General features: G+C 32.7%; 2 protein-coding genes across 2 annotated transcripts in view; both read left to right on the top strand.

Annotated features, from left to right (window-relative positions):
- Nucleotides 1-7,353, top strand: part of LOC145318715 (dolichyl-diphosphooligosaccharide--protein glycosyltransferase 48 kDa subunit-like) — a 35,553-nt gene extending 28,200 nt beyond the window's left edge. The window contains exons 2-12 of the mRNA XM_080160184.1: nucleotides 594-746; nucleotides 1,102-1,298; nucleotides 3,129-3,239; nucleotides 3,572-3,628; nucleotides 3,785-3,909; nucleotides 4,414-4,495; nucleotides 4,994-5,112; nucleotides 5,429-5,508; nucleotides 5,842-5,920; nucleotides 6,199-6,312; nucleotides 6,826-7,353. Of these exons, the coding sequence (XP_080016310.1) occupies nucleotides 616-746; nucleotides 1,102-1,298; nucleotides 3,129-3,239; nucleotides 3,572-3,628; nucleotides 3,785-3,909; nucleotides 4,414-4,495; nucleotides 4,994-5,112; nucleotides 5,429-5,508; nucleotides 5,842-5,920; nucleotides 6,199-6,312; nucleotides 6,826-7,029 (1,299 nt within the window). The 5' untranslated portion in view covers nucleotides 594-615 and the 3' untranslated portion in view covers nucleotides 7,030-7,353. The remainder of the gene's footprint in view (nucleotides 1-593; nucleotides 747-1,101; nucleotides 1,299-3,128; nucleotides 3,240-3,571; nucleotides 3,629-3,784; nucleotides 3,910-4,413; nucleotides 4,496-4,993; nucleotides 5,113-5,428; nucleotides 5,509-5,841; nucleotides 5,921-6,198; nucleotides 6,313-6,825) is intronic.
- Nucleotides 7,347-13,777, top strand: LOC145318761 (eukaryotic translation initiation factor 4E type 3-like). The gene is made up of 9 exons (XM_080160285.1): nucleotides 7,347-7,417; nucleotides 7,899-7,970; nucleotides 8,358-8,407; nucleotides 8,798-8,878; nucleotides 9,248-9,395; nucleotides 9,732-9,854; nucleotides 10,819-10,918; nucleotides 11,318-11,391; nucleotides 11,883-13,777. Exons 1-9 carry the CDS (start codon nucleotides 7,358-7,360, stop codon nucleotides 11,892-11,894), a joined length of 720 nt encoding a protein of 239 aa, XP_080016411.1. The 5' UTR covers nucleotides 7,347-7,357; the 3' UTR covers nucleotides 11,895-13,777.
- Nucleotides 13,778-15,595: the final 1,818 nt, after the last annotated feature.

Raw genomic sequence — 15,595 nt, 5'->3', positions numbered from 1 at the left:
ATATTAAATTAAAATAATTAAAAGTAGATATTCGGAAAAAAAGTTCTAAAATATTTACATAAATCACTTAAAAATAAGATTTAAAAAGCCCTATTTTTCGTAAAAAATGCGCTCTTCCGTGACGGGTCGGAGTTGAAATCGGAGATTTTGTGTATTCTGCGGAATGCTCATCCCACAGTGCGCGCATTATACTTGACAAAACTGCAGTGTATTAGAAGTCTCTCAAATAACACGCACTGCATTTTAGCTTGAATTAGATCCACTTTTTTTTATCTATGCCAATTATCTAGTTATAGTATCAGTTATCAAAATAATCAGGATTATATAAGACGATTTTAGTGGTACTCAATTTTGTGCTAGCAATTGCTATACCTTTTATATGAAATACTAATTAATGTACGGTATTTTTGTGACTTGGCTTTCTAACATTTTTCTTGAGTCCTAAATATTATTATCATAAATTGGACAATTTTGGTTGTAACTCAAAAAACGCCTGTAATTTAATTTTCACGAGATCTTATCGACAGACAAACATTCTACTATTTTTAGGTATATAATTTAATTATTTCGAATATCTTCATTATTTGTTTTTCAGATTTTAAAATCAAGTTAGAAATGAAAGTTTTAGGACTGTTATTATTTGGCCTGCTTGGGCTCTGTTCGGCCCAAGATAAAAGAGTTTTGGTCCTTCTTGAAAATATGGCCGTCAAGGAAACACACTCCATCTATTTCAGCATGCTTCAAAGGTGATTTGTTCTTCGGGTATTTTCTCAAATAGGGGAGTGGGTTTATGCATCCATCATTAAATAAACGCGCACTAGACCTATACTAAACTTGAAAAAAGTAGTATGATCAGTCTAGCCGTTTCGAGATCTTAATTGATATTCAGACATAAATTATGTTATGTTAGATTATAGGACAGCTGTAAAATTTCAAACTTTAATTTCTTTTTCTAACACCCAAAATGAACAGCTAACAACCAGCAACGAAAATAGATAGCTAATTTTTGTACTTATAAAATCTGAATTTAAATACTAATTAAAGCCTTAATTCATTGTTTTTCAGTCTTGGTGCAAATATGTAATCTTTTTATTTATTTAGAAATGGTTTTGCCCTAACCTACAAAGTCGCTGACGACCCCACCATCGTTATCAAAAAGTACGACGAATTCATCTACGAAAACATCATTGTTTTTGCCCCAACCGTGGAAGAATTCGGCGGTGCCCTGTCCGCTGAAACTATGATGGAGTTTGTGGATCGTGGCGGTAATTTGTTGGTCACTGCAGGTTCAGTTACAGGTATGAGGCGAATGATGTAACAATGACTATTATGTAACTAAGTAGAGAAACAACTACAAGATAGCAATGTTTTTTTTTAAATAGTAAACTGTAAAAAATACCTATTAGCGTATAAAAGTGTTACATCTTCTTTTTAAAAAATATTTTAATGAAAAGAAGTACCTAAAGTTATAGCAAGCTATTAGAACTTGAAAATGAATGTATTTTCACAAGGGAGTAAGGGAGGGGACAATGGATCGAATATTCAATTTTTAGTAGTCTTAGACTTTGGGTCATTGTTTCGGATCCGCATTGATTGTATGCGGATCCGTATCCTCTAAATTTGGTCAGTGCGGATCCGGATCCTACTGGATCCGGTTCCTTAACAATAAAAATAAAATCACCAAATTTTTCAAAAAATATTTATTCTTTAATTCGAAGTCAAAAATACTTTTAATTTTTAAGTCTGAACCTAAACCTTAAAGATTGGCTCTCATCAAGAGAATGTCTGAGATTTTATATAAATTTAGGTAGATTTTTCCATTTTTCCGCATCCGGATCCGAAACTCTGCTGGGTACTGGCTTAAAGGGAATGTGCAAGAATTTAGGAGTGTCTGACTGACTTTGGGTACTAGCGCACAAAATGCCGCTAACTCGTTTGTTAATTTTGAATATTGCATAAGGTACAAGTAACAATAAACTTAATTTGTTATGATGTGGCTGGTTTTAACAATTTTTTTCTCTCCAGAATATATCATTTCATAGATAAAAACTTTATTGTGATATTTGTTTAATAAAGAATCTAAGAATTTAATTAAATTTTGGGTTATGGGGCTATGGGTTGAATAGGTTCCAGGAAGATTTTTCTAGTTATTAATTACAAAATGGTTACGTCAGTCTGATGTGCTGGTAATATAATTTTCAAATGAATGCTTTTTTCTTGGAACTTTCTTCTTATTTTATTGTTTTCTGTATTGTATTAACCAGTGTTTTGGAGCTTGAGCCGGGAGCAGCAACATTTTTGGTGGAGCCGGAGTCGTATTTTTCGTTAAAAACGGCTCCGGCTCTGGACTAGCTAAAAATGATTTTTTAAAGTAATATTATAATTTGGCAACGGTCTATTTCCATATAATAAACTGAAAAACTATTGTTACTTAAGAAATAGACACACATCCTTCTACTTTTATATAGCTTTAATCAAATAAAAGCAAAATATTTTATATTATTTATTTTATCTTATCAAATTCAATAATGAAAAAAAATTGATATATTAATTTTAAGGTAGGAGCCGGAGCTGGAGCCGGAGCCGTATTTCCAAATACGGCTCCGCGGAGCCGGAGCCGCATCAAAATTATACGGCTCCGGCACCCTGGTATTAACTCTCCCTTTAAAATTTCCTCCATATTTTCAGGATTAATCTGGATTTAAAGGTCTTTCAGCAAATACTTTTAAATTGAATTAATTGCCCATTGTCCCCTCCCTTACTCCCTGTATTTTCACACACTTTAATTGTAGAGAAATCCTTGAAGTTTGTGTGTTCATGATTGTTTTTCTGAGGAACATATCTCAGTTATTGTTATTATTACCTAATAAGGGTGGGATTCGCCTACGATCTCAAGTGTTCATCTAGAGAACCCAAGGGCAACATCAGCTTGTAATGGGATTCAATACTCTAACGCCCAGTGAAGAATATAAGGTTAAATAATATCCAACAGACAACCAACCCTTTTATGGCACGGCCTTTGTCTGAGAAGCCAATTTTCTGAGATACTATGAAAAACCTCTTCAAATATTAATTTCTTTATATCTCTTTATTTACTTTTTATAACAAGAGTCTTTTATTTATTCTAGGTGACGTTCTTCGTGAGATAGCCTCTGAATCTGGCTTTGAAGTCGATGAGGACAACACTTATGTTATTGATCATCATAACTTTGATGCTGCTAAAGATAGCGGTTATCATACTAGGCATGGAATAGTAATACAAGTTGTTCTTATTTAATAAGATAATACCTAACAGTTAACACTACTGAATTTTAAGAAAAGGTTATTGTTTCGCTTTTTAGAAAAATTGTAGATTTGTACCTACCCAATAAAAGGGGTAACATGGGTATTTTTTATTGTGTAGGTACTTAATCTGATGTATAGAAAATAAGTTTTAGTAGCTAAAAATCAATTCCATTCTATTCGGGTATTTGTGTTATTTTATTCGACGAAATAATCTCAAGATTTCGCATATTGTACCCAAATAGTACTTTAAAGTAAAGACAGTTACTTGAATTTACTATTTCATCACTTAGAGTTGTTGCTTCTCCTGAGAATCTTGTCAAATCTGACATCATCGTTGGAACAGGAATAATATTATTCTTAACATATTTTACAAAGAATAACTTGCACTTAACAAAGAAAAATAATTTTACTTTTATCTTTAAGTTGATATACTAAAATAGAATAACTATGTTTATAAAAATGCCATACTTGAAGAAAACAAGAATAATATTATTTGAAGCAGGTAAGCTGCCACTGTTGTACCAGGGCACAGGACTGTTGACAGACCCAAGCAACCCCTTGGTCATTGATATCTTGACAGGAGCAACCACTGCTTACACCCACAACCCTCAGCAACCCATTAAGGTTCGTGTTAATGTTTGACACTTTGAGATTTGATGTTTATTAATACCAATGCAATTAATTTATACCTCTTCTAAACGTAGACATCCTAACTTTTATTTTAAACAAGGATGAAAACATCCATAATTAACGAAACACAAAAAATCGTGGATGGGAAGGACGGACTGACGGACAAAGTGAAGTATAGAGTAGAATATACTATAAATATGGCTATCGAAGCGTTCTAACAAGTTATTAAAAGTGCAGACAATCTTTAACAAACAATGGACGTCCATGGTCGCTTTTAAAAGTATGAATAAGAATTATTTTCAACCTACTTCTTAAAAGAAACTAAGGTTTCACCATTATTTAGAGACTATGAATACATGGCCATACCTACAAATTTTCCCAAAATTAAAAAGTATACCTACCTAAATTGTCTATTAATTTTGTTATCTACCAAAAATTTAGAAGGAAGATAAAATATCGTCCATTTATGTATCCCTGATTGGTCGTATTTTTTTTTAGGAATATCCACACACAGTTGGTAAAAGTACTGTGATGATTGCTGGTCTCCAGGCTAGAAACAATGCCAGAATTGTATTCTCAGGTATGTTCATATTCAGGTCTCCAGGCCAGAAACAATGCAAGAATTGTATTCTCAGGTATAGTGCATATTCAGGTCTCCAGGCCAGAAACAATGCTAGAATTGTATTCTCAGGTATAGTTCATTTTCAGACATTTGTTAGAATTCTTAGGATTGCTTATTTTACCCCATAAAGACTTAGTAGAGAAGACCCATGCCCCCACCTCTAACTTTTTTTTATAAACAAAAACTTTTAAAATCTCTACCTAACCTTAGCTTATCCATAAGAGGATTTGTCTCTAATAAGTCTCCAGATACTAATGCTACGACAATATTTCTAGTGTTTTTTTCCAATATATTGAAAGATTAGATGTGAAATTGTTTGAGAATATTTTTTCTTGTGAAATTTCAAAGTTAAAGGACGATTCTAATAGGTTTTAATTCACAAACGCCTATTCTATGCATGTATCAAGGTATACCTAGAAAAAGATTGGCCTAAAAATTATAAATTAATATTTTCAGGCTCACTTGAGTTCTTCTCTGACGAGTTTTTCCAGGCTGAGATACAAACTGGAAATGGTAAACCTGTTCCAAGCGGAAACTTTGAACTTGCTGAGGCTCTCAGCTTGTGGTGCTTCAAGGTATAAAAAGTTAAAATCAACATTCACAAGTTTTGATAGGTTTATGTTTTTAAGTATAAGTGAAAATAAAGAAAGATGCACCATATGACTACAAATAAGGTGGACTAAAAGATAAATAGATAAAATGTGGGTAAAGTAATTTTCAACCTAATTTTTTAACCATCATTTATTGAATTTTAAACATGTAGGCGACCAAAAGTTTAATTCTTTTAGGGTCTTGAAGTTGATTTTAATTTAAAGTGTTTTTATCATTGGACCCCCCTTCTCTTTCGATAAAACGACATATTAATGGAATTAATGCTTTTTTCTTATTCAGGAGCGTGGAGTTCTCCGTGTGGATGGAATCCAACATTCCAAGCTTGGTGAAGGAAGTGCCCCTGAGTTCTATACTATCAGGTTTGTCACTCATTTATAAGCACATTTTAACAATTTATTACCTACCTCTACGTAATGGATACTTTATTACTTGGATCTTACACAAGATTTTAATGTTCTCCAATTGAGTGAAACTTGTAGCGGGCTAATTAACGATTCCGACTTTCCTCTACCTTTTTTCTTCCCCTCCCCTCCTATTGGATAGACGAACTGACCAATAACCGATTCCTTTAGCAAACTAATTTGATGACAATTTTTCCATTTTTATAAGCTTTCCCAGAACATATAAGAAGCCACACTATAAAGGAGAAACATATCTAAATCTGTATACCTACAAAACTTTTATCTGTATAGGGAGATGGTTCAGTTCTATATTGACGTGAAAGAGAAGGTGAATGGAGAATGGGTACCCTACCAGGCCAAGGATATGCAGGTCAATATTTTATTTTTCATACTTTTGATTTTTTTTAGTGTTAATAATCTTTAACTAAATTTACAAATTTTGCTTAAGTACCTACCTAGGTACTTTCCAAGTTCGTTTGCTTAAACACCTACATCTTAATTGTTTTGTACAAACAGCATTGTCAAAACTTTTTAACCAACTTTTGAAGGATATTTTTTTTGTTATATTTGGGTATGCACATAAATAATTTATCGTCCATTGTCTTATCCCTGAAGATCCCAGAATTGTGATCATACTCTTAATTTCAGGTTGAGTTTGTTAGGATTGATCCCTTTGTTCGCGCTAACATGCAAGTGAGCAAGGGAGGTCTCATTGGTGCCAAGTTTAAGATCCCAGATGTCTATGGTGTCTACCAGTTTAAGGTAACGATAGCTGAAATAAGGGAGGGAGTATCTCTTTCCAAATTTTGTGTGTCACTAAATAACTCTTACAATTGATATAGAAAAGTATCCTTTTACTTGTTGGAATATTTAAAAATTCACGTATAGTTGCATTACGCTTTTGCATTATCATGTCGATGAGAGTTTTGCTCATAGATTGCATGATAATTTACCGAATCCTTGAATAAATATTTTTCTCGTATTCATTCGAATCCGGTGAATAGAAACCGGTTCTCATCCATACGAAAAAACTATGTCTAGCATCGTATTATATCCAGCTTTCTACGAATATAAAAATGTACAATCATAAAATTAAAACCAGTTTTTTAAGCCGGTGCCTTCGGCACCTCGGGGCTAAAAAAACTAGTTTTAATCTTATAATTGTACATTCTATATCCGCGGAAAGCCGTTTATAATACGATGCGAGAAATAACTATTATTGCATCTAATTTTTCCGTAGAACATCGTTTCCTTATTTCCAAATTTTAATTTCAGATTAACTACCATCGCCTTGGTCTGACCCGTATCGCCACCTCCACCCAAGTGTCAGTGCGCCCGCTGCGCCACAACCAATACGAGCGATTCATCCCATCCGCCTACCCCTACTACGCGTCCGCCTTCAGCATGATGTTTGGAGTGTTCGTGTTCTCCTTCGTGTTCCTTTACCATAGCGATGAAACTAAGAAGAAAACTGAATAAACTGGGCAATAAAATCCTTACCTAATAATATCCCCAAAAATACACGAAATAAAAAATGTGAATTTCCAATTATTAACGGCAAGTAATTAAACAATGATCTCTTTTGTACTTGGTTGACTTGGTTGTTTTAGCATTTTTATGTCCCCCTCCTCCCCTTTTGTTAACTGAGATTGTTATAAAGTGTGTGATTTTATTTAATTTTCCCTTTTATAATTGTAATTTTTGTAGGTATTTATTATTGGTAACTTCTTTCACTGAGTTTATTTGAGTGTCTGCAGATTTGTTTGAGCTTGGTTGATGTAATTGTTTTGTTTGTTTTTCATAGACAATGTCCGCTCCAGTACCTGTTCCTATTGCCCCTGCCTCCAAGAACCTATCAATACTCCAGGTAGATATTTACTCCAGGTAGCCTAGACAGATAGATTATACTCCTAGTTGTCTAGATAGATAAATAGAAACTCCTAGTAGACTAGATTGCCCCTGCCTCCAAGAACCTATCAATACTCCAGGTAGATAGATACTCTTTGTAGTCTAGATATTTAGATAGATACTCCTAGTTGTCTAGATAGATAGATCCTCCTAGTAGACTTGATAGCTCCTGCCTCTAAGAACATATCAATACTCTAGGTTGATGCATAGATAGATACACCTTGTTGACAGAGGATAGATAAACCCAGCTAACTGATATATACTGACACACTTATAGTGGACAGATAGATACTCCTGGTCCTGGTAGATAGATAGATTCTGCTCTTATATAGATTTATACTCCCGGTAGACAGCGAGATAGATACACCTGGTAGGTAGATACTTTGCTACACATGGATAGATGTCATCCTTGTTTCAATACAAATGCATTATTGTTATAGAATGGAACTCCAGAAATGGCCTTTTCCCCCAGTAATTTCTCTCCAGCTACAATCAATAAATTTTCATCACAGGTAAATATTATCAAATTGTTGAATAATTCTGAAAAGGATAGGTAGTACATTGGATATTAATTTATTATTTTAGTAAGTTACTTCACCATTAATGATAATGCATAATAAGTTGACCTAATAATAAGTTTAGTCCTATTTTAAGTGTAAGAAATCGTTCAATTCTGGGCATTGTCAGGATTTTAAAAAATCACTTAATAATAATGAAAGAATATGATTAGGTACTTACTAAGGATTAATATTAATACATACAGAAAAATATATTATTATCACATTGAATTGGATTAAAATAAAGTCATTGAAACATAGGTATGAATTATATCAGTACAAATTTAAACACATATTTTCTATTTTTATTGATCATGATTTTTAATTTATGTATTTTTTCAGGACAGTTTAGGAGTGCCTTTACAAACGTCGTGGACATTTTGGGTTGATAAGTAAGCATCTTATTTGATAATTCATTAAACATCATAAAAAATAAATGCTTTTCTAAATTTCAGATACGTCTGTAAGGGATAGCTGACCTCCTATCGCAACAATGTTCTATTGCTGTCAACCCTGGCTATTAAAAAAAAACGATTAATATCCGCTGGATTAGATCCGGTTCTCAGCCATACTGAAAAATCATGCATAGCATCGTATACAGACAATTTTCCACGAATATTTGAATAAAGATCATAAAAATAATACCAGTTTTTTTGGCAGGGGCCTTCGGCCTCTTGGAGTTAACAAAACTGGTTTTACACTTATAATTTTTCATTTTAATATCGGCAAAAAGCTGTCTATACTACGATGCGATAAATAGCTAACTATTATATAATATTTAGAGCAAACAAGGGGTCTACGGCTGCCGAGTATACTGCTAGTCTTAAGAAAATTTATACATTCTCTACTGTACAGGGTTTTTGGTAAGTATTTGTTAAGCATTGCAACATAATATTTTTTTTGGCAAAATAAAAATATTCGAAGACAAATAAGTTAGGTAGGTTTTTGATTTTGAAGTCAAATAAAAAATCGAGAGTTTTATTCATTCTCATATTTTTTTTATTTTTTGGTTGAATGTTGATTTTTAATATTTTTTTCAATCAGTATTCTATGCGTCTATAGTATAATAATTGTTCTTACAAGGATATTTTACATGGGCTTTATAATAGTTTAATGAAAAAAAGATTGGTCTGTACAAACTAATTTTTAAAACTAAATCGACCAGTCGAAGGGGAATTATTATACATAGTAGCATTTTAGTTTATTCTAAATTAGACTTTTCTTTACTTTAGGTCTGTGTTTAATCATATCCCCGCATGTCATGATCTTCCAATCAGAAGTTATTATCACCTCATGAGGGAGGAGAGACAGCCCCTGTGGGAGGACCCCGTCATCTCCAAGGGTGGCACCTGGAGGCTCAAGTGCTACAAGAAGGACACTGTAAGTTAGATGTTTGTCATTATGACTAGAGTGATGTTGGCGAATTTTTGACTCGCTGAGTAATTTTGGCCGGGGACAAATAACGATGTAGGCCTCCTGTAAATTGTTGTAAAACATGATAGACAAGGACAAATTTTAATATTTTAGATCAACGTTATACATACCTTTTGTATCTTTTTCTTTTTTGCATTAATCTGCCAAAATTAAGCGCTTTTCAAGTGATTTTCATCAAGTTGTTGTTAAAACAAATATTCATTCTATGTGTTATCAACGAATCCAAATAAAAGAAATTAAATAGATACGTTTTACAGAAAAAATTACCCTGTTTCATTTTAGGTTCGTGTCTGGAAGGAGCTTCTATTGGCCGCCATTGGAGAACAATTTGACTCCTCCCTGGCCCCTGGAGACAATATTGCGGGGCTCTCTGTTTCCCCTCGCCCCAGGGATGATCTTATACAGGTCAGATAAACTATTAGGGTTCTCGGTACCCCTGAAAAAAAGGGGGGGGGGGGGGCGAAAGTGACACTTTTTGAAACCAAAACTAAAAGTCAAAGGAACTCAACTAAAAAAAGAGTTACAGGTCTGACATTTTGCATGGCAGTTGCTTTATAGGGGTACAATATGGAACTGTGAAGAAACGGCGGCGCAACCGCCGAAAACCGCTGAGAAAAGGCAACAAAAATTACGGCGGGAAACGGCGGTTTTCGGCGGTTGCGCCGCCGTTTCTTCACAGTTCCATATTGTACCCCTATAAAGCAACTGCCATGCAAAATCTCAGACCTGTAACCCTTTTTTTAGTTGAGTTCCTTTGTTGACTCTTAGTTTTGGTTTCAAAAAGTGTCACTTTCGCCCCCCCCCTTTGAATTGTATAGTATCAAAACATAAAATAAAACACTTTGGGTCAATTAAAAATAGGTACTTATTTGAATCATTAGACAAAAAATGTCTAATAAAGAGGAATTATTCCAATTAAATAAATATTTATTTAACAATCTTTAAATCAAATAAAATCCCAAGGAGTACAACGTTATTTTACAAATAAGCACCTTCCATCAGGGATTTTAAGCATTTTTTTGTGTGAATATACTTGGTTAATGTTGTTCTGGGCAGAAATATTTATAACGGAAAAATGTTCATTTATTTATATTCATATAAAGTAAGGTTTGTTTTCTGACTATTTGACAATCTACAATAGCAACTTAATTTTAAATATTTTTGTTTATTTAAGAGAAACCTAATAATTATTTTCAAAAATAATGTTTGACATTACTGATAAATGGTGCTTGCCATCTTTCATAGACCTCTTCGTCTGGCAAAAGATGTAAAAGATTCTTATTTGTGTGCGTAACTATAATCCTTATATACCTAAGCAAAGCTTCAAGAAGTCACTGTTCAACGATTAAACCTACCAAATTATGTTTAGATCTGGAACTATGATGCTCAGTTGGCTGTGAACGACAATATCCTGGAGAAAGTACACTCCCTTGTCCCTGACGTAACCTTCCTCGCAGAATTTTATAAACGTTAGTATTTTTTTTATAATCTGTTTTTAATTATATGTATAGAAATTAGATACGACTTAATATAGGATGACAGAAATGTCTATCTTTATCAATTGATGGCCTAAACATAATTTTTATCCTACTTTGGATGCAATGATTCATGAATCATGTGAGAATGTAACTTTAAAAAATCAAAATCCTGTTTTAGAAACTAGTTTCCAAGACTATTGGCCAATTCGTTCTTCCAGTCGGAGGGAAAAGGATGTGGTAAAGGGGATGGTTTGGGGTTATCGTTATTTCAGCCAGCTACAAGTTTACTCTATTAGAGTACAGGGAATTTCTGGAGTAAGATCCAAGTAATAATAAACCCATCCCTATTTAATGTTAATATGTTATGTGATGATATATAAATCTATTTAGCCCATCAAACTCATAGTGCATACGAGGGAGAGAAGATTGATGGATATGAAAATACTTCATTCAATATCACAGGAAAAGAATCATGTCAAAATAAAGCACTTATAGCACTAGAATATGAGTCACATTTTTAAAGGGTTTTCTAGGGAGGCAGGGGACATTAAGCTGTTTATTACACTAGTCCCCAAAGTTTTATAATAAGGTTTTCTTATTCGTTGGCTTTACAACTTTGGGAATTTTGATTGTTTGGTTTATTAAGTTGAGTGTCCAAACGTTTCAACCATTAATTGTAATCTACATAAGGGGTAATATTGTTTATCATTGGGGATGTACATCAATTTGTTGGGATTGTCTTAATCTTTTAAAAATAAAAGATTGCTAATATTATAATGAAAATGTACCTACTGAGTATATCTTATCAGATGATATGTTGACAATTCTGCCAAAAAAAAAATAAAATAAGTTTTGTCTTTTTTATCTAAAGAGCTATCTGCTTGTCATTGGTAAACTACTAATGGGTACCTATAGTTGATTAGGATTTATTTTTAGATGATTCTCAATTATAGGAGTAGTAAATTAATCCTTCAGACAAAACAATAACGAAGTCTCTGTTACTATTAATATCAATCTTTATAATTATTTATCTTTTATTATTTAATAATGACAAAAATATGTACATACATACATTATATAAATTATGGAAAAATGTATAAAAATTCTCGTTGTAAAATTAATCATTACTCATTTATTTATCATAATTATTTCTCAATCCGGAAATTTATTCATCCTTTCATATGTTCTCAAATTTTTCTTTTAATCACAAATCAAATTAATTCATTTTTGTAATGTATTGAAAAACTGGACACTGTGTCGCAAAATTTGAAATTCTCTTACTTAACCTAACCAAAATACTTAATATCTCATAAAACAATTTTTATTTCTATTGGACATGACTTTTTAAATGTTAAACATAATATTGCTGTAGGAATATCCATGTAAAAATTGAAAACGCATTTGACAATGAAAATTAAAAGAAAACATCTACAAAATTTTAAGCTTTTTATAGATAACAATTCTGACACACAAAACTGAGTTTTTAATCTTAAGTGCCAAATTTATATTAATTTATAATTGCAAAATATTAATACATATTTATCATTTTATTTATGTTTGTTACAAGTGATAGTTTTATGAAGTGTATTTGAAAAAAAAGAATTATTAAATGTTTTACTAGATTATAATTTGCATATGTTATAAAGATAACCAATAGAAAGGGAGGGGGCGGAAGTGACACTTTTTGAAACCAAAACTAAAAGTCAAAGGAACTCAACTAAATAAATAGTTACAGCTCTGAGATTTGGCATGACAGTTGCTTTAAAGAGGTACAATATGGAACTGTAAAGAAACGGCGGTGGAACCGTCGCTCCCGCCGAAAACTACAGTTTCCCGCTATAATTTTTTTGCCTTTTCTCGCCATATCCACAATTCTCAGTCATCTGAAATAAACTTTTTTTTCCATAAAAATTTCTTATATTTCCTTATATTTTCACTTGAAACTCTTACACATGCAATTTGTTTTAATACTGACATGTTTGAAATATTTTAAGTGGAAGGGAAATTTTTATGAGCAAAAAAGTTTATCTCAGATGATTGAAGATTGTCCAATATGGCGAGAAAAGGCAAAACAAATTCGGCGGGAAACGGCAGTTCCACTGCCGTTTCTTCACAGTTCCATATTGTACCTCTTAAAAGTAACTGTCATGCCAAATCTCAGATCTGTAACTCTTTATTTAGTTGAGTTCCTTGGACTTTTAGTTTTGGTTTCAAAAAAGTCACTTCCGCCCCCTTCCTTTAAACTTTATGCTAATTTTTGTTTTACGCAAAAAAATAAAGAATTCTAAAGGTTACTCTTTCAAATATATTTCATGAAATTATTTCTTTTTTAAATTCTGTTAATTTAATAAAAAAAAAGTTGGAAAATTATTATTTCATTTTAAGCAAATTAAATATTACCTAAAAATACACTAATACTAAAAAAATTATCTTTCTTTCTGATATTGCATAAGTTTATCAATGTATTTTTACTTTAACTTGTTGTACTAAAACAAACATAAACTTATTTATGAAATTTTGTTGCATTTTGTTTAAAGAAAACTGTTTATTTTTGACTGATATATTTCTTAATAATCTTTGAGAATGTTATATGTAAATAATTGGACATTTCCTAATTGGCTTATGAAAAAAGGGCGTTTTCTAATAAAGTCTATTTGAATACACAAAAACATAAATTAATTAAGACCTAATGAAGTAACTTTTTCTTATTTTTTAAATTTCCGTAATGTCCAAAATTTATCAGATAACATGAAGTAAAAGATTTTGATATCTAAAATTGTGATTTTAAGAACCAAGCTGAAAAATTGAATCATGTATCAAAATTCATGTCAATAAACTATATTTTTTGAAGGCGTTCCTTTTGGCGATTTTTTTTGTATATGATGTGTGTTTCATACAAGGTTTATACATATTTTCTGAAAAAACTTCTAATATGGACATTTTTTCACTGATTTTTTAGTCTTATTTGCAAGCTTCTACAAGTTCCTCGTGTTAAATGGTCTAGAATGACATTAGTTTTGTTATATTTCTTATTTGAAAACCAAAACATTAAACTGATCATGAAAATGTAATTTCTTTTAATGAATATAGTAAATAAGTGTACTGTACATATTGACAGGGGAAAGTTTGTTGTCAATAAAGCTTGCTAATATGGACCTCATTTATTGATCAGTTCGTTCATCCAGTAGGAGGGGTATGGGGATTATCGTTATTCTAGCCAGCTGCGAGCAATACTTTTATCAGAGTACAAGAAATTCTGGTGCACGTGCAACATCAAAGTAATAATATAAAGATTTCGCTTTTATTAGGTATCAATCCCAATTCAATATATATTTCACTCTCCGATCTAAATGTCTTGTTTTCTTTTCGTCCTTTCCAAATCTAAAGTATTTCACTGGTTTGTGCCCGAAAATCCATCTAAATGTCTATAGCGAGGTGACTCATAGTTGTAGAAGTCCCAAAAGTTCTTTAAGAACCCCTGTATTAAAAACTCCCCAATATAATGAAATGGTATCATTAGTGTCAAAAAAAGTTTGTGTGTGTGAGCTTTATTATAGGGGATAAGGGATATATAAATTGAAAGAAAAATCTAAACAAACAGAAGAAATCAATCTTAACCAGACAGTTGAAAATTATATAATAACAGCTATATTATATATAACTCTGCCCACAGGGCTGGGATCCTGTCCCGATTTTGTATTGGGTCTTACTATCGGGCTAGAATGCGGATTGCCAAAAAAATTGACCGCGCGCTGCCAAAGCCTAACACTTTGACATGATTACCTATCTATTTATCTGCTGTATCTGTATGGATTGTGCAACGGGATGATTAAAACCAACAAAGAAATAAACTTTTTCGTCATGAGAGAAGACCCCCAGCTAGCTGGTTTTAGAGTCCCCAAGTTGTATTAATATCACCGTCAAGGACCACCAATATAATAAGTTGCATAGCAATAAGTTGGGAACAATGTTGTTTTGACAAATGCTTTGAATGGTTTATACTTTACTAGTAACTACGCCTCTAGCATCTAAGGGCTCTGTATTCGAAGGGGCAGATCTTAAGCTTCAGATAATGATAGAATTATTTAATTGTTAATAAATCAATGAATATGACACTTATTTTAAATCGCATCTAATCTGATAACGCCTACTGTAATGAGATGCACGACCTTTGTGTGAGAAGTCCCAACTGTGCATGGTAACGAGTTGCGCCTTTTTTGGGCCAAGGCATTCCCCCCCTCTAACTATTTACGTCGCGCATCTGACATAGTAGCTGTGGGAACCATTTTTAACGTCTTTAGTTATGACGCGGTGTCGGACCGAGATTCGAACCTATCACCTTCCCGACGACGAGCGGATGCGCTACGTGTTGAGCCACGGTCGCGGGTTTTACGCCTACTGTAATACTAACATATGTTATTGACTATTAAACCCACATAAGCACTAAACTAAAAGACCCCTTTAATGGAGAAAAATTTTGATCTATAGCTGTTAATAGATTAGGCGTATTTGAAACTTATCTGAGGGGGTTATATCAATACTAGCTTTATCTATAATACAAAGTAGAATGATGTCTGTCCGTCCGTCTGTCTGTCCGTCCCTTAAGTTCTCGCTAACCACTGAACCGATCGGATTCTACCAAAGAAGATTCTATGGATTCTACTCTTC

Source organism: Acartia tonsa, chromosome 1, assembly GCF_053477335.1.
Source record: "Acartia tonsa isolate MP-2025a chromosome 1, ASM5347733v1, whole genome shotgun sequence".
Taxonomy (NCBI): Eukaryota; Metazoa; Arthropoda; class Copepoda; order Calanoida; family Acartiidae; genus Acartia; species Acartia tonsa.
The sequence above is the reverse complement of the archived record's forward strand: the minus strand, read 5'-3'. Positions and strand labels throughout refer to the sequence as shown.